The sequence below is a fragment of the Akebia trifoliata genome, chromosome 13 (assembly GCF_017979445.1).
Source record: "Akebia trifoliata isolate Shusen 1 chromosome 13, ASM1797944v1, whole genome shotgun sequence".
Taxonomy (NCBI): domain Eukaryota; kingdom Viridiplantae; phylum Streptophyta; class Magnoliopsida; order Ranunculales; family Lardizabalaceae; genus Akebia; species Akebia trifoliata.
In genome coordinates, this window is record NC_141387.1 from 10,816,103 (window position 1) to 10,835,554 (window position 19,452).

General features: G+C 35.8%; 1 protein-coding gene across 1 annotated transcript; it reads left to right on the forward strand.

Annotated features, from left to right (window-relative positions):
- Nucleotides 1–582: 582 nt before the first annotated feature.
- CAD1 (MAC/Perforin domain-containing protein) lies at nt 583–17,929 on the forward strand. The gene is made up of 7 exons (XM_086420343.1): nt 583–1,015; nt 3,995–4,233; nt 11,568–11,763; nt 11,913–11,990; nt 13,981–14,164; nt 16,338–16,501; nt 17,156–17,929. Exons 1-7 carry the CDS (start codon nt 710–712, stop codon nt 17,771–17,773), a joined length of 1,785 nt encoding a protein of 594 aa, XP_086276469.1. The 5' UTR covers nt 583–709; the 3' UTR covers nt 17,774–17,929.
- Nucleotides 17,930–19,452: the final 1,523 nt, after the last annotated feature.

Below are 19,452 nucleotides of genomic sequence, written 5' to 3' on the forward strand. Positions count from 1 at the left end.
GTCCATCCTTTTGGGTGGAAGTAAAGTTTTCGAGATAGAGAAAGAAAGAGAACCTGCAATGAAGATGATAAGAGAGAGAGAGAGTACCTTTGATGGAAATGATATAAAAGGTGAGACTTGTTGAACCTTTTATCTCGAATGGTCTCAACTTTCACCTCTTAAGGATGGATGTTGAGCTACACAAATGACAAAAAAGTTCAAACATTGGTGAGTTGCCAACTCGTGTTACTTGAGTCTTCCAAACATACACAAATCATTAACTTGTGTGAGTTGTTAACTCGCACAATAAACCTCCTATTTTCAAAGACACCTTTGGATTAGTTTGCACTTTGTACCAGTGGCTCATACAAGAGTTGGGCCAAAGACTATATAGCCATCAATTTTAAAGAATAGCGAATGTAGACTTTCTCCAAAAAAATGTAAACATAAGTAGAAAAGCATGACGTACAGATTGAACCAAGACAACATTTTTGGATTGGACTTTTGAACAAATAGAGAGGGAGGACCAGTCAACTCAGAAACCTTAATTAAGAAAACGCGTTTTTGGTGAGATCTTATTATTACAGAATTACAGTCAAACTAAAAAACCTGCCTTTGACAAACAAACCAACGAAAAAAAAAAAAAAGGTCAAAATGAAGCCAAGAAGCAACAATTCTGTTCATCAGCAATGAAAGATTTTCTCTTCTTCATTATCATATTCATCATCACATGGAGCAATCACCACCATCATCACCTCCCCCAACAACAAGTTCAAGTTCAAGCTCAACTGCTCTAACCACAACTCTTTGCAACTCAATCCAAGCTCTTGGTCGAGGCTTCGATGTCACCTCTGATATTCGACTCCTCTACTGCAAAGGTGCTCCAGGATCTCGTCTCGTTCACTTCGATGAGACACAAATTAGGGATCTTGTAATCTCAGAAGATGGTCTTGTTCTTACTAATGTCTCAGTCGATGTCGAGTGCTCACAAGGGGAGATCTTTAGAGAGACCACCCCTGTTTGTAGCTTTCATGAGGTAACCTTTTGAATCGATTTCGTTGATGGGTTTTTGGTTTTCTTGATTTGGGTCTGTTTGAATACCTGAATTATTAAGAGGGTATTTTTTTTTCTCTCTCTTGGATTCTGGTGGTTTGTAGGATTTGTTGATTTCATGAGTTCCTTTGGTTTTTTTTTTTAAATTGATTTGGGTTTTCTTGGTTAGGAAATTTTCAAATTGGGTTCGTTTTGTTTGTTGAGTTCTGGTGTTTATAGAGGTTGTTTCAATTTTCATTTTTTACTGGTTGTCCTGATTTTGTTTGAGCTATTCGCCGCCAATATATTTTTCTTGCTTAATAATGGGATATTTCTTTGTTTGAATCTTGTGTGTGTGTGTGTGTGGAGGTGGTGGTAATTGGTTGCTAATTCGTTGTTCTGTTTGAAATTTGATATGAAAGAGGAAAAACAAATTCTTCGTTTTTTTTTTTTTTTTTTGGGGGGGGGGGGGGGGGGGGGGGTGAAGGTGTCACCTTGGGTTGTAAAGTCTATGACTGATAATGCTACCAACCAGGGATCAATACCCACCTACACCTGTTTTTACCTATCCAAAAAGAAAAATCTTTGATTGGATTGACTGAGAACCACGAATGTCAGAATGTGAAATTGATCCATCTTGGGTTAGTGATGAAACATGTTATTCTTTTAGGGGATGTCACCTCATGCACTGCATTATCTTGGTTCTTTAATCACCTTTTGTGCATGTGAGAGGATGTCTCCTTGTTTAAGCAGTTTGAAAGAGATAGGTTGTGCTAACCTCTTGGTTATGGAATGCTTATGATTCGATAGTAGTTGATGATATGGTTTGGGGGTTAGAATTTGCTTTGATTTAAATACGTATAACTTCTTTTCTTTGATTTCTTTTCTTTTCTTTTCTTTTTCTTTTTTTGTGAGTGTGTGTGCGCATGTGGGGACTGGTAATAATGAGCTGATGATCGCAACTGGTGGTTTATTAAAAAGACATCAACTTAACATGTAGTTGAGTCTTTTGTCCAGCAAAAATTAAGATTTGCATACTATTTTGGTACAAATTTGAGAATGAGACACTGAAATGGAGAAGTGGATGATGAAACCATCCAATTTGTAGTGAGGATTATTATGCGATAGATAGATAATGGAGTAGTTGTAGTGTGCCTTCATCATGTGATCAGTGCCACCTGACACAATGAACCAATGAGAGGATGGATGAATAGTATCTGGAATACAACATATAAAGGGGAGTGGAGATAACACCTTGGATAGCCAAATCAATAATTTCTTGAATCATTTGTTTGACAGCTGGTTGGGAGAGAGAAGAGCCAGCTAGAGGTGGAGGAACATGGATCTCATTATAGTTGATGTATACATTCATAGAAGATCCGCCCATTGTATGGTAGGTGTGATGTTCTTGGATTTTGCTTCTCTTTGTTCTCAGATAGGACCAGAAATTTCAAAAGAATCCAATTTTATGGAAAAGATTCAAATAAGTCCATCTTTATGGAAAATTCAGATGGATCCAGCACTACGAAAAAACTTCAAATATGTCCAACTTCTGGAAATTTTCCAAAAGGGTCCAATTTTATGGAAAAGATCAAAATGAACCTAACTTCACAGGAAACTTTCAAAAAGGGTCCAACTTTATGGAGAAAATTCACATGAATCCAATTTTATGGAAAATATTTCAAATGAGTTGGACTACAAGTCCACAAGTTGTCCAAATCTTTTACACTAATGACATCAAGTGTCACTCGGATTTTGCCATGAAGTTATTCCTTCTATACCAAGGATTTCCTTAGCGTAAAGCCAAGTATCTTCATGGATAATTTAAGCAAGGACCATATCAAGATCAGAAAGATTTTCTCCATTTATAATGTTGGCGAGAGAAGTTTCAAATTGAAGCCCGAGTATAATTGAATGTATGAGTCAACAGCATCGACCTTTCTATCAGTTTTATGAGAGCAAGGGAAACAAACAGGCCAGATGAGATTACATGTTGCTCTGAATATTCATCCATGGGATCAGAATAATATGATTGGATACACTTTTCGCCTAAGATTATAGAGTGCTAGCTACTCGACATGAGGAGTATCTAACATTATCATGTAATAGATATCAACTCTAATTACTTCTGACTGTTATTCTTATGGCCCACTCATCATTGATTGATACTTGTGCATTGTCACAGCTACAAATAGTGGGTAGCATCCCTTTTAGCTGAACCTACCTTGGCATTTATGCTCGTTGTTCGATAACTAATGTGCATACCACCAAGGCATTCATGTAGGGTGGTCAATAGGTACTCAACTACCCGACCTGCTCTTCGCGATCTGATAGAATACAGGTTCTGACTCTTTGGAACCCAGTAATACTTAGGTCTGGTTTGGGGACCTTGGGGTATTGAAGTTTTATTATCATTTTCCATTCCGATATCCAGACTCCTATTTGATTTGTAATATGTAGGTCTGGATACAATGGTAACTGTCCTGTTGGCCCTACTTTCAAACACAACAACGAGGGTAAATATATAATGGAAGGAGGGTAAGAATTTGTTAGCAAATGATGTCATCGGAAAAAAGGTTGCAACTCTAATGCATGGCTTTGATTTCACAGATTAAATGCTGAAGGTGTCTCCTTTCTAACCTTTTGGGTTTGAGCCTTTCTTATACTGATAGGTCACAGTAACTGCATGATTGTCTGTAAAACTGACCTTTACAAGCCCATTTACTATTCAGTTGCAACTTGGTTTTATAAAAACAAAATGTTAAAAAAAACCTAGTTAAAATGTAGTTTTCTTTCGTAAGATATTATATCCTATTTTGTTTCTTTTCTCAAAAGGCAATAGGGGTTCTAAATCCATCTTGTTTGTATCTTTTACAGAAAAGAAATGAAAGTTGTAGTTCAAATTTTTAGAACCGTCAATATGTTCATCTGTATAATTTTGATATACAATATTCTTAATGATGAGGCCTTGATGATGTTCCAGATGGCAGAGCATTTTAATAAGAAGTCTGGCATACCGGGCCGCATCCCCCTTGGAAGCTTTTATACTATGTTCAATTTCACTGGTTCTTGGCCAGTTGATGCCGCTGCTACAAAAGCCCTTGCCATGGATGGATATTATATCCCCCTATTTAAGGTTAAATTGGCAAAACCATCTTTAGTTTTGCACAAGGAAATCACACGTGCTGTTCCATATTCCTGGGATCCCTCATCTTTAGCGAGGTAAACCGTTTCACTTCTTAGGTTGTTGTTTTATTGGTGCAAGTTATACAGTACTTTTAAAAAGGTGTTTTTTGAGGAGTTTGTCTTTAGATGGGAGTCTCTTTGGAATTTGTAAGGTTTCTGGTTTGTTGGTTTTTTGTGCTTTTGGTTGGTCACCTTGATCGTCTTTCTTCTAATATATTTGTTTTGATTATAAAAAAATAAAAAAATAAAATAAAAAAATAAAAAAAACCGTTTCACTTCTTGTTACGTAGGCATGAATCACGTGACTATTGTGTTAGCTCCTTTTTCTTGATAATTCTAGTCTAGAATACTAGGATTAATATAGTGTACTCATTCAATGAAAGTTTATGTTTTGTGGGTGAAGCTTATATGTTAGAAGATTAGGGAGAGAAGGAGGAAAATAGAGTAGAGAATGAGTTGGTCATCCCCAATAGGGTCCGGCCTTTGTTTTATATTAAAAACATGTGGTTGGTCGTGTGGGCTTAAGTATTGGGCCCACATGACATTAAATAAAAACTCTAATACTCCCCTTCAAACCGGAGCATACAAATTTGACATATCCAGCTTGGTACAAAAAGTAATGAAGGAACTCCTAGACAATGGTTTTGTGAGAACATTTTCTAATTGATTTTCTAACTTGATATAGGGAGTAGATATCTTCTTAGCCATCACCATATCACGAATAAAGTGACAATCAACTTCATTATGCTTGGTTCTCTCGTGGAATACTGGATTACTAGCTATGAAGCTAACAACCTGGTTATCACAATACTTGGGCATAATAGTTGGAACTTCAATCCCCATCTCCTTTACAAGACTCTCAACCTAAAGCATCTCATATGCAGTGTGTGTCATCGCCCTGTATTCTGCTTCAACACTAGAACAAGCTACAACTTGCTATTTGTTACTATGCCAAGTCACCAAATTACCTCCCATGAAGGTACAATACCCAGAAATAGTTCTACAATTAGTCCTACTTTCCATCCAATCAACATCTGAGAAGCCAGTAATGGATATAAGAGGTGAAGTTCTGTATAATAATCATTTGTCTGGTGACCCCTTTAGATACCTCAGTATCTTAAAAACAACATTCCAATGAGTCTGTCGCGAAGATGCATAAATTACCTAACTACTCCCACAGCAAAGGTAATTCTGGGTGAGTGACAGTCAGATAGATTTGTTTGCCAGCTAACCTATCCTAACGCCCTGCAACAAGATAAATCTCCCTGTACAATATTAAGCTTAGTAGTGGGGTCCATAGGAGTATCAGTTGGTTTAGAACCCAAAGTATCTGATGTAGAACATCTACAATCTTTGTCAGAGTTTTTGTAGAATTTCTATTTCTAGTTTTAGTAGGATTTCTATTTCATAGTTATGTTAGGAGTACAATTCTTTGTTAGTTTCTAATTTGTTTTAAATTCGTTTTTATCATTTAGACTATAATTAGAAGTGTTTAGAAGTGTTCAATTTGAGTTTTAATAGGATTAGAAAGTTAATATTATATTATAGATAGGTTAGGAATTTTTTTGTATTTCAGAAAGATTATAAGTTGTTATGATGGAATTATCTATATAAGGAGTTCCAAATCCGAAAATGAATAATAATAATCAATCAATTTAATTATCTTTTCACTCTTAATTACTTTTTAGTCTTATGTTTTATTTTCTTTCAAGTTCTTGATTGTTTATCAATTGAGTCTATTGATTCAAATTGATTTTGGGTGTTCCATTGAACACAACCTATCGAATCTATTAATTCACACGCTTCTGCTACATCAAGTGATATCAGAACTTTTGTTATGATTCATATTGATAACTGGTGATAGAGACTTTATCACTAAAATTGAATTGGAAGTCCAATTTGAAAAGTTTGAAGAAGGTGAACATCTCAGTTATATTATTCGTAACTTATTGCCAATACAACATGTTGATCTTTCAACTCGAAATAGTCTTTTCCGGTCTACATGCAAGGTGCAAGGTAAGTTGTGTCAATTAATTATAGATAGTGGAAGTTCGGAAAATATAATTTCAAACCGCTTGGTCGATGCATTCAAGCTACCCACTACGCAACACCTTACACCTTATTCTATAGGATGGGTGTGGACGATGAGTGCAAGAAGAATGTGACAAGCCAATGTTCTCTTTCTTTTAGCATTGGGAAATATAAGGATGAGGTTATATATGACATTGTCTCAATGAGAGCATGCCACATCCTCTTGGGAAGACCTTGGCTTCATGACAATGATGTCATATACCAGGGCAAGGTCAACACCTATTCTTTTATCCATAATGGTGTCAAAGACCCTTCCCATTCAAAGTCCAAGGCTACCCAACTAGTCAAGGAGAATGGAATATACTTTGTTTCTACCAACATCAATGAGAACTTAAAGAAAATAAGCCAAGTGTTCTTGATTGTAGTGCAACCTTCCAACCGAGACTCTCTTACTCAAGTTTCTCATCAATTGCGACCCTTCCTTAATGAATTTTCTTATCTTCTTCCTTCGGACTTGCCAGATTCATTGCCTCCCATAAGAAATATGCAACACCACATCGATTTGGTGCCTGGTGTAAGTCTCCAAAATCTGTCCTATTACGGAATGAGTCCAAAAGAGTATGACATATTGAAGGAACAAGTGAAAAAGAACTTTGAAGTTTCTACTAACAAGTACATAGCCAATGGTGATAAGCATAGAAGATTTAAGAGGTATGAAGAAGGAGACTTGATTATGATTTATCTTAGTAAAGATCACTTCCCTGCCGAAACTTACAATAAGACCAATTGAAGAAAATTGGATCTCTTCTTATTTTGAAGAAGATAAACGATAATGTTTATGTGATGATTTTGCTTGATGATATATTATGGTTAATTATATTCTCTAAACTAACTTTGAAGAGCGGATATCACTGGAAGTGGATTAGATCGATGAATAGAAAACAAGAAAAGAAAAAACCTTCAAAAACAACTCGATGACGAGTTTCCTTCAAGAATTGGGACCTGATGTAGGACATCTACAATCTTAGTTAGAATTTTTGTAAGATTTTTATTTCATAGTTATGTTAGGAGTATAATTTCTTGTTAGCTTTTAATTTGTTTTAAATTCGTTTTTATTTTGACTATAATTAGAAGTGTTCAATTTGAGTTCTAATGGGATTAGAAAATTAGTAGTATGTTATTGATAGGTTAAGAATGTTAATTTCTAGTATTTTAGAAGGATTCTAAGTTGTTATGATAGGGTTATGTACATAAGGAGCTCTAAATCCGAAAATTAATAATAATCCAATCAATTCAATTATTTTTTCTCTTAATTACTTTTGAGTTTTATGCTTTATTTTCTTTCAAGCTATTAATTGTTTATCAATTGAATCTATAGATTTAAATTGATTTTGAGTGTTCCATTGAACATAATCTATTGAATCTTTTGATTCACATGCTTTTACTACATCAATATCAGTCTCAGATCACAAATCTAGAACATACTTCCTTTAAGACTAACTAATACCTTCTTTGGAGCGAGCTACTTCAATACCCAAGAAGTAGCGAAGAAGACCCAAGTCTTTAGTGTAAAACTGTTTGGCTAGATGAGTCTTCAAATCTAGGATACCACTAGGATCACTTCCAGTGATGATATCATCCACATAAATTATCAACACAATAATTCCACCAAAAGAGTACCTCTCAAACATTGAATGATCAGAAGTAAACCTAACAAATTTATAGGAGAGAACAACTGAGCTAAATTTATCGAGCCAATCTTTAAGCAACTATTTCGACCCATAGATTGTTTTCCATAAGCGGCACACTAGTCCAGTCTTACCAAAGACAACATATCCAGGTTGTTGCTCCATATATACCTCTTCCTGCAAGTCTCCATGTAGAAAGGTATTTTTTAATATCCAATTGATATAAGGGGCCAAGCATAACACATTGCAACAGAAATAAGAATTTTAACAAAGTTTAGGCAAGTCACTAGAGAACTAGTCTCACTATAATCAACCCTATAAGTTTGTGTGTAGCACTTGACTACAAGGCTAGCCTTCAACCTCTCAACAGATCCACCAGGAAGATACTTGATTGTATACACCCATCAACACCCCACAACTTGCTTCCCAGGTGCAAGCGAAGATAGGTCCCAAGCATAATTATGATGAAAGACTGCAATCTCTTCATCTATAGCTAGTTTCCACCCAAAGGAAGATAATGCCTGCGTACAGGAAATAGGAATAGAAATAGCCGACAAGGAAAGTGGAAATTAGCGAAATGAAAGTGACATCTAATGAAAAGACACAAAATCAGTAATTGGGTGCTTAGTGCAAGTTCTAGTATATTTCCTTTAAGTAATAAGAAGATCACTAGGGGTAGAAGTAAATACTGGTGGATGTGGAAGAACCTCAAGTGAAGCTGGTGAAGGATTTGGAGCTGGCAGAGAAGATGAAGGTGCTTAGAAACGAGTGTGTTGATATACTTGAAGAGACTCAGTGGAAGGGTCACCTGCATGAAGAATTGGAAGCATAGGAGAGGAGAAAATTGTAAGAGACAGCTCCCCCTGACTTGAAGATACAAGACCCAAATCAAATGAAGCACCAACAGAAGAAAAATAAGTGTAGACTCAAATAATGTCATACCAACACTTACATAGTAGTGTTGAGTGACAAGATAATAACACCTATACTCTTTTTATGTACGAAAATAACCTAGAAAGACACATTTGATAGATCTTGGGGAAAGTTTATTCAACCTAGGTTCAAATTAGTGAACAATCAAAGACTCTAGGAGTAACAACAAAATGATGAACTTAAGGATAAACCAGAGAGAGGTGATTGACCATTTAAAATTAATGATGGCATGCAATTAATAAGATGACAAGTTACGAGGATAGCATCACCCCAATAAGGCTTAGGTACATGCATCTAAAACATAATTGTGCAAGCAACATCAAGTAAGTGACGGTATTTTTACTTAGCAGCATCATTTTCTTGAGAAGTATTAATATAACTGGTCTGATGAATAATGCCATCATCTGAACGAAAGGACTAAATAGAAGATTGCATGTATTCTAAGGCATTATCAAAATGGATAATTTTCACAAGTTTGTCAAATTGGACGGAATTTTTTTTATAAAAAGTAAGCAAAACTCGATGTAATTCAGTGCGATCTTTCAATAAGAAAAGCTATGTCATATAAGAATAATCATCCACAAACATCACAAAGTAATGAAAATCAGATAAATTTTTTATTCTTGATGGACCCCAAATATCCATATGAATTAGTTTAAAAAGACTAGATTGACGACTCTCAATACGATTAGGAAAAGAACTATAGTAATTCTTGCCCAATTGGCAAGCCTCACATTCTAAAACTGACACTGAACTCAACTTAAGAATAACTCAACGTAAATTAGACAAAGACACATGACCCAACGGATAGTGCCACTGAAAGAGTGAAATTGAAACACTCAAGGCAGACCCAGACGCAGGCGCATTACGCATTAAATTGTATAATTCATCTTTCTCATGCTCCAAACCATCTTCTTCGTCTTGAGATCCTGAAACACAATAAGAAGGGAAGAAGTTACATAGAGCACTGCGATGATTTTGTAAGCTGACTAGCATAAAGTAGATTAAAAGGAAAATCAAAAACCAAAATAGTAGAAGATAAGAGAAGAGATGAGTTTGGAAAAACATCACCTTTCTCAACAACATTATGAGTGTGAGAATTAAGAGAATGAAAATTAGAAAAGAAATGAGATATACCAGACATGTGGGCACTCGGTCCTTAATCGATGATTCAAAATGAGGGAGACTTAACAGTCATAAACATGGGATTACCTAAAGTAATTGTAGGTGTAGTAGGTACTGCACTCAAGGTAGTCAACTTCTGAAGAATCTCTCTCCAATTTTGTGGTAAGATCGGAAAATGTAGCTCTAGATGTAGTTTGAGGAGTAGAATCAATAAAACTTTGAGGAGGTTCCTCTGGAGCATGATTGGCCCAAGTAGGTTTACCCAATTTATCCCAACAAAATTGCTTAATGTAACTACAATAGGAAAACTTCAAATCACCACCACAGCCACCACGACTTCTTCTACCAACACAATAAAAAATCCCCAAATTTATCATCCGAGGAAAAGTAAACTGAAAATTCACATAGAGATAAAAAAAAAAAATCTCAAAAAATATAAAGTATCCCTTGGGATGTTCTATGATATGCGACTAGGGTTGAGAGGCTTAGGAAATAATGATCGGAATAAAATCGCAAAATCCAAAAAACACCCAAAAAAAAAAAAATTAGATCCTGGAAAAATTTTAAACTATTGATAGAGAATCTGAAAAAGTCAATTGTTTCTTTTTGGCAAAGGCATTGTTCATGCAAAAAACACTATTCACGAGGCACTGTTCACATGACACCATTCACAATTTTTTTTTAAACTGAATTTTGTGGCTTCAAACTATCCACCAATTCCCCAATCACTCATATACACCTTAAACAAATACAAACAAAGTCCTAGATAAATATCTAGGTACAAACAAGCAAACCTTAAACACCCAATCCATTTTTGGAAGTTAGGCCTTAGGGTACCGGATTGAAGAGGGAAAATAAAGGAATTAAGGAAAGAGAAAAAAACAAGAGAACTCAAGCAGATCTAATGGTAGAAGATTAGGGTTAAAGAAAGGAGGAGGAAAATAGAGAAGAGATTGAGTTGGTCACCCCCAACAGGGTTCGGCCTCTCTTTTATATTAAAAACATATGGTTGGTCATGTGGGCTTAGGTATTGGGCCCACACGACACTAAATAAGAACTCTTAACAATAACATAATGCAATTTATAAACGAAGTAGATTTACTCATCAAGCAATAGGAGTAGAACCTCACCATTCGATGGGTCAAACATAGTAGATCTCCTTTTTAAAAGTCAATTATGGTGCTCACTCTATGATGACACGTAGGTTTTTTCTTATGGACTAGCCATTCTTTCTTGTTTGAAGATTGGAAATCATGTAATAGATCAGTCAATTTTGAATATGAGATCTCCCAGGTGTCAATCATCGATTGGTGGGTCTTCCCCCATAGATTAATTTACATGACGCCCATATCCCTTGCAGACCTTCCTTATGGTCTATACGATTTGGACCTCATAGATCCTGAAAAAATAGGTAATCAAGCTGATTACAAAGGTTTGACACAATCAAGTTTCTTTTTTCGATTGATAAGGGTGAAGGTGGGGTTTTGATCCCAAATCTGTAGTATTACCAATCATAGACTTTTCCAACTTATCAAGTTCGCATCTTCAACACATTCAAGTTTCTAATTAGTGTTTCTTTGCTTTCTCTTTCAGTTTCATTGAAAATTTTGGAACACATATCATTACATCTGCAACTATTGGTGGTAGAGACGTAGTTTATGTCAAGCAACATCAGTCATCTCCTTTGTCAGCTTCAGACATTGAGAAATATGTAAAAAGCATTGGAAATCAAAGATTTTTGGATTTGGAAAACCAGCCCAGTAGTGGCCCCTTAAAATACAGTGACAAGGTTAGTTTCTACTGAAGTTCACCTTTGTTGTATTTCTTTTACGTTCAAATAATACTAATTTATTCCTATATGTTTTGGATGCCATAGTATATAGTTGTGGACTTATTTCATGCTGATAATAGGTTTTTTGCATATCTCCAAATGAGCAGGTTGTGGATCCATCTATTTCTAACAATCAAGAAATAGACCCTCAGCTCTCTAGTGCTCCTTATCTAAGTGGGAAGGAGGTAAGTAGCTCTTGGAAAATATTTTTCTTGGCATGAAGTTAAAAATGAGTGTGATCTTCGATGCATGACACGTGCATCCCTGAAACCTGATTTGTATAGATTGTAGTAACTCACAAACTTTACATGGAGGCATTGACCTCATTAATTTAAAGCAGAAGAAAATGCTAAAGAGGGTTTTAATTTGAACGAAAAGAACTTTTTTAGGTTGGGGGTTGTGAGAAATCAACATTGTACCTGAGAAATTGTGAAATCTTTCAAAGGTAATTTAGGAGAGAAGTCAAAGCTTCAAGATATAATGAATGGTCTTATCAATACACAGGTTTATACCTTGGCTATAGTCTAGGTGTTTGTTGGGACTTCTTCTTGTACGCTTGGGGGGGTCACCTTGACCCTCTTTCTTTTCTTTAATAAAATTTTTAACTTACCAAATAAAAAATACACAGATTTATAACTTCTCGGATACAACAGATGGATCTACGGAGAGGGAAGGTTTGGTTGGAATGTTGAATGGGAATATATAAAGCTCCATTCGGCTAAGTCTTATTGTGAAACAAGACAATTCAACCCCAAAGGGGAAAATGCCTTGATAAATGGTTCTTCAAACGGATTTTCTACCAATCCTTGATAATTTTGTGACTAGGCACCAGCTTTGCAAACAAGCACAACATTTTGGAAAACAAACAAAAAACGTAGTAACTGTTTTGATCTACGAACCGTGGGAGCCATCAATGAATAATAAGGTCATTTGTAAATTGAGAAGGTGATAGGCTCCATAATCCCTTTGCAATCTAACAGTGACTAAATTTCAACCCTCTTATCATCCCCTTGAGTTGCGTGACATTTTTTTAGTAACCATTGGGACAAACCAACGGGAATAATAGAAATTGTATAGGGGCTAGCAAAAGAGTAACACTGTGCTTGAAACATGCTTATGACACCTACTAATAATCACACAACAATATGATAAACCAAACTGATGCAAGACCAATACTAAGACCATGGGCTAGTATAACATGAAAATAAGCCCAAATACTAATCCTAGACACTAAAATAGACTCTCCTAAATATAAAACTAAATAAAAACATGAAATATAATTACCCAATGGGAAGGGTCCATAAAATGGTGCTCGTCCATGAATTTCAAGTCCATACTCTGTCCATCCACAATGACTCTCTATGTCTCCTCCTATGGAACACTCTGAAGGGTATGCTCGTGATGTCCTTGTCACAAACCAAATACGAAAGCAATGTAGTTGGATTCTATTGGGCTTCCTACCATGCTCGCTCTCTCAACAAGTTTGGATCAATTCACTAAGCATACACACACAGCACCTAGGGAATCCCCCATTCTAATATACCAAATCTAGTACAGGCCATTATTATATATTATAAGCATGCAAAATAGAAAACCTACTATGATTACTCTTCTAGTTATACATAACTGTCTTGTCTCTGCTGTTTTATTCTCTGGGGATACAGGTTTTAGATTTTCATACGTGATTCCTTATTGCCCAATTTTACTACCATCAGATCAGATATGTTACCAAAACTCAGTCCACAGTGGTTTGAAGTAAATCCTAGAGATTAGATTTGAGTAGCTCGAGATCCTATGTTTAGTCTATCAAATGCAAGTATGCAACCACATGTCCGTTCACGGTCAAGAATTACCCAGATGATGGTTTGGTTTGAAAAGGAGGTTTGTTTAGTGTGGAAATTTCGATGACTTCCCTATCCTTTTTTTTATTTATATAAGTACCCTATCCTAGTATTCCAAAATGGCATATCAATATACTTATGAGATCAACTTTTTTACAAATGTTATGGGATTCTTCAACCACAAGGTTGTTTTGTAGTTCCAGCTGTTTTGGAAACTGTTGTTTCTGATGCATTTTATTATTTCCTGGCAATAGTTATTCTGTTTACTTGAAGTATGAAAATATTTAGTAAGGTCGGTCTATAATTTTGTTTGTGTGTGTGTGTGTGTGTGCAGGATGTAACAGTGATTTTTAGGAGGAGAGGAGGTGATGATCTTGTTCAGAGCCATTCCAAGTGGACAAACACTGTTCGTGCGGCACCAGATGTCATAAACATGACATTTACTCCTATTGTTTCTCTGCTGGATGGATTGACTGGAATAAAACATCTAACCCGTGCAATTGATTTATATCTAGAATGTAAGTTTTTATTTTGAATTTACTTTGTTTCTTATCTATAACGAATTGTGTTATAGTTTCTTTCTGCAGAATTTCAAATATTTCCTTCTAAGAAGAAATCAATCATTAATTTTGTTTCTGTGATCAAGGATAAACCACCTAATTATTCTACATCAACTTTAATTTCAAATTTCATTCTAGTCATCACTATTTACTATTACATAGAAAAGTATCAACTATTTCATGAAGTTATTGCATGCTACTACCCTGTTTGAAAATTAGCATATAACTTTCTGAATCATATTATTGGCATAATTCATACTTTTTCTGTCTGACAATCAACAAAAGTGTACAAAAAAGACATTTTTGAAATGACCATCCATAATATTTTGAAATTAAACAATAAATTTTATTGTTGAATAAATCCCCCTCGTTGTTTCCCTTGGTGCAAATGGGTTCAAGTGCGACACCAATACCCATATAGCTCATCGTGCATCTTCGTGAAGGTCAAACATCACATGTATAGTGATTGGCACTGTCAAGGCTGTTGAATATATCCAGAACTGAAAATTTTGCAACTTTGAACTCTCTTTATGTACTATGATTTTCTTTTCTCTATTTGAATTTACTTTATTCCAAAGATTTTGCCCTCAGCAGGAAAAAAAATGCTAGCAAATATGCCCTGAATAAACCATATTTTTCACTGCTTTAGTGAGTGGACCACTTCAGCTTAACTGACAGAATTATGTGTAATTTTCTTCCATTTCATAAAGATGCACACATGCTTATCCTTGCAAAGACCTTTGAAGAAATAGTTAGACTGCTCATAACATTTTTGCAAACTTGGGGGCCACAAACCAAATATTTTGCCTCCTTGAAAAATAGACTGTGGCCTGAAATGCCCCAGTCCAAGGATTTGGAAGTTTCTTCTCCCATTGAAGTGCTACATTGCTAGTTTTTCCAATTTCTGTGGTATGTTTTGGAATAAGTTGGAGGGACGGTCACCCTATCTTAAATATTCATACTAAGATTGATATTAGCGGGGATTCCCTTAGTAGAGATATTTAGTAGGGAGATTGGATGGTGTAATCTTCTCTTTATGGGAACAGCTGGAGGAATTATGATCATTTAAGATAATAAGTTCATTGTGGTTACTGCGACTCTATTTGGTGCATTTTTTGGGTCGATTCATTGTAATTTTGTTGATGTTCAGTCCCCCTGGGTTTTCAGTGGATTTTATAGGCCTATGTATGGTTTGCATAGGAATCAAATTTGGGACCAATAAGACTGTCGCTGGTCTTTGGGACTTCTTTCGGTGTATCGGCGGACTCTAACATAATCAGATTTTCTGAGTGAAGAAGGGTGATAGGAGGAATAATAAGAGTACAAGTCCTTCAGATATCCTTTATGAGTCCTTTATACTCCCCGGGGATCTGCTTATTGGGAAATGGCTTTGGAGGTTTAGTGTTGAAACTTCAAGAGTTAAGAGAAGGGTCATTTGGGGGAGTGGCTTTTATTGCAATATGTGGAGAGATGTAGTTAATGTTGGGACTCATTCCTCAAAGAAGACTTTCTGGTTCTTTTCACCCTTTCTTCTGGGAAAGAGAAACCTATCTGGGGGTTCATGATTTAGCGTAGTGAGGACATTGGTGACGAAGTAAGTAGTTGCGAATAATTCATGAGGAAAATTTGGAAAAAGATTTGCAAAAATCAAGGATAATATAAAAATGTATTTTTTTCAAAGCTTTGCGAATAACTCAAGATTAAATAGCTGACTGAAAGAGTCTCAACTTTTTCGAAAAATCGATGATTTTTGTCACTATGGTGAGGACTTGTCCTAGAACTTTGATTTCAGAAGAAATATTAATGGCTGGGGAAGAAGTGGGTCTGCAGATTGATATGTCTACTAAAAGAGCTTTTGTATAAGTCGTCATCAATTTTTTTTTTTTTTTTTTCAGATTTTAGGGGATTGCTTTTTTGGGTTTTGTTTTTAGACAAGTGTTTATTGTCAAAGGGGGAGAGTACTCTTTTTGCTATTTTTCTTTATTTCCCCTTGTAGTTGTAGGTACCCTGACCTCTTAGGTTCTATTACTTTTCTCTTGTTTTCAATAAAATCTCTGTACTTGATTTTTTTTTTTTAATGGGAAAAAAGTAAAAAGACCCTTAATTCACAATTTCATAATTCTTCCCTCAGACAAGCCACCTATAGAGGAGCTACAATATTTCTTGGAATTTCAAATTGCACGAGTTTGGGCGCCTGAACAAAGTAATCTTCCAGGCCATCAGAGAAAGGATCCCGTATGCCCATCCCTTCAATTCAGCTTGATGGGTTCCAAGCTTTTCGTCAGCCCAGATCAGGTAGTCCTCATGTTTTTATATTACTCCTTTATTGAAATGCAGTTCTTGGGATTAAAATTTAGAATCACTATTATGTTCTACAAGACAGAGAGGTTTTCTGGCTTTCAAGAATGATAAAGTTCTCACTTTTAAAGTTGGCCTTGTTACTGTTATAATGTGTAGGAAAATATTCCATGGAACCAACCCACAATTTTAGTTTTGCTTACATGGTTATATTTAAAGAGATCTGCCATTGGCACCCCAAGTTTTCTTATTTTACCTCAATTTCTTAAATTATTTATCACACCCAAATTAAAGATTAAAACACACTCTTCAGACATTACCAAGGTTTGGCTCAAAGTATAATCTCTCAATATTACAACACTTGTTCAAACAATTTCAGTATTTGTTTACAATTATGATTAGGCTCGTATAAAATGCTAAACCCAAAAACTAGAAATCTAGCAACAGAATAAAACGAGAGAGTTTCTATTGGCACCCCAACCTTTTACTTATTCTCAACCATTCCCTTATTTTCTTTATTTTTAATTGGGGTGTAATAAGTAAAAGTAGGGGTGCCAATAGCAGCTCTCGATTTAAATTGGGTACATTTTCTTGAATTTCTCTGTGAAAGTAGAGAAACAAATATATGAAATGAAATGATATGGGTTGCAGATAACAGTTGGACGAAAACCCGTCACCGGCCTCAGGCTTTGCCTCGAAGGATCCAAGCAAAACCGTCTCACTGTCCATTTGCAGCATCTAGCATCTCTTCCGAAGATTCTTGAACCTCACTGGGGCTCACACATTGCCATTGGTGCACCCAAATGGCAAGGTCCCGAAGAACAAGACAGCCGTTGGTTTGAGCCAATCAAATGGAAGAACTTCTCCAATGTAAGCACGGCACCCATAGAGCACACCGAAACTTCAATTGGCGATCTTTCTGGGGTTCACATTGTAACGGGAGCTCAGTTGGGTGTATGGGATTTCGGTGCCAAAAGTGTTCTACACCTCAAACTTCTCTTCTCCAAAGTACCCGGGTGTACGATAAGGAGATCGGTATGGGATCACAGCCCCTCAAATACATCTCAAACACAACGACCCAGCAGTTCAGATGATAAGAAGGCTGATAATTCAAGTCAAATTGGGAAGTTGGCAAAGATTGTTGATTTGGCGGAGATGTCAAAGGGCCCACAAGATATGCCTGGCCATTGGTTGGTCACGGGGGCAAAGCTGGGAGTGGACAAAGGGAAGATTGTGTTACGCGTTAAGTACTCCCTTCTCAACTATTGAGAGATCTGTTGTATTAAATTTCTACTTTGTTCCCTTTTATATTGCAGGTTTAAGCATTCTTTGCACAGGAATCAGATGTCTTTTGTCCTGTAAATACTTTTTTTTGCATTTGTTAATCTCATTATAAATTATGTGAGCGTTTATTTTTTTGGTTCATTTCTGTTGTTGGGAGGGGACAAGTTCTGTTTTTTGAGTGATAATTGATCGTTGTTCAAAATATATTCAGTAGTTCAACATTGAGATGTTGGGTTGGTTTTGAAAGAAATTTTGGACTGTTTCTGAAAAATCCCTGGTTGGTGTTCCCAACTTCAGCTACTTGGGAATTTCAAACTTCACCAAAAGTGTCATTTTCAATATGGATGACAATCTTAGATATAATTTTGATGGTGAATTCGCTTATGGCATTTGATATCAATTTCTATCTATTTTGATTTTCAGCTTTTTTGTTTTTATGCATAAGCAGGACGTGAACACGACCTCAAATTGCCTTGCAATATGTCAAAACCCCATGTCACCCAATTCGTTGCTACAAGTACTAACCATGAATAGGTACAAAGTAAACCAATTCGCAGTACGCTTTGTACTGGGTTTGTAAAATCTAGTGGTGCAACTTGGTTCGATTTGAGGTCAAATTAGAACTGAACCGACATAGGTCGGTTCCACTAAATAAGAATCAGAACCGAATCAAATTTCATTGGAACGAAACCAACCCAAATCGAACCAAAGTCGATTTGGTCTGGTTTGGCTCTATGGGTTGCCAATACTCTATAAATTGTAAGAAACATTTTTTAATGAAAAAATAAACATAAAATTTAATACAACAAAACACTAATCTTTTCATAAAAAGACAATAGTTTATCCATAAAAATCAATAATCTATGTCCTAACTCCTAAAATAATTCATAATAATTATTATATACATATATTTATTTATTGCATAAGGGATCGGTTTTCAGTTTGGTTCAGTTCTATACAAGTTTGATCTTAGAACTGAACCAAATTGATCGATTCTCCATTTTCGTAATCCAAAACTGAATTGCAATTTGTTCCAAACCGAAGTAAACCACCCTAAAGTTATTAGTTTGGTTCAGTTCTCGGTTTGAACTGGACCAAGTTGCACCCCTAGTATGAACCATGAATCCACAGAATTTTGATTAGGTTTGCCTTACCAAAGCATTAAGTCCAGAATACCCAACAAGTTGGTCTGGCAAACCAAATAATTTTTTAATTATTTTGGTGAACCAAATCCATTTGTTATATTTTTTCAGTCATATTTAAAATTTGGATTATTTCATTAATTTATTTTTATTTAACTTAGAATTTCTTAACATTATAATAGGAACCAAAAATATTTCATTTGTTGGGATTAGCAAAGTTACTAAATCAAGATGATCAGATCCACTTTAAGCTATTCCCACCCATATATCTGCTTTGAAAAATATGAAGAGGTTCAGCCACTTTGGCCAAACCCCTCAGTGGCTACCTCTTAGGTGGTTCGGCCACTTTGGCCGAACCCCTTTGTTGATCTCTCTAGGACGTTCGGCCACCATGGAAAATTGCTAGGAGGCTCGGCTCCTTTGGCCGACCCCCTATCAATTTTCAAGTTTGACCCCCCCAATCCCCCCGACGCTCCTTAAGGTTTGACTTCCATGGCCAACCCACCTATTGGTTTCATTATA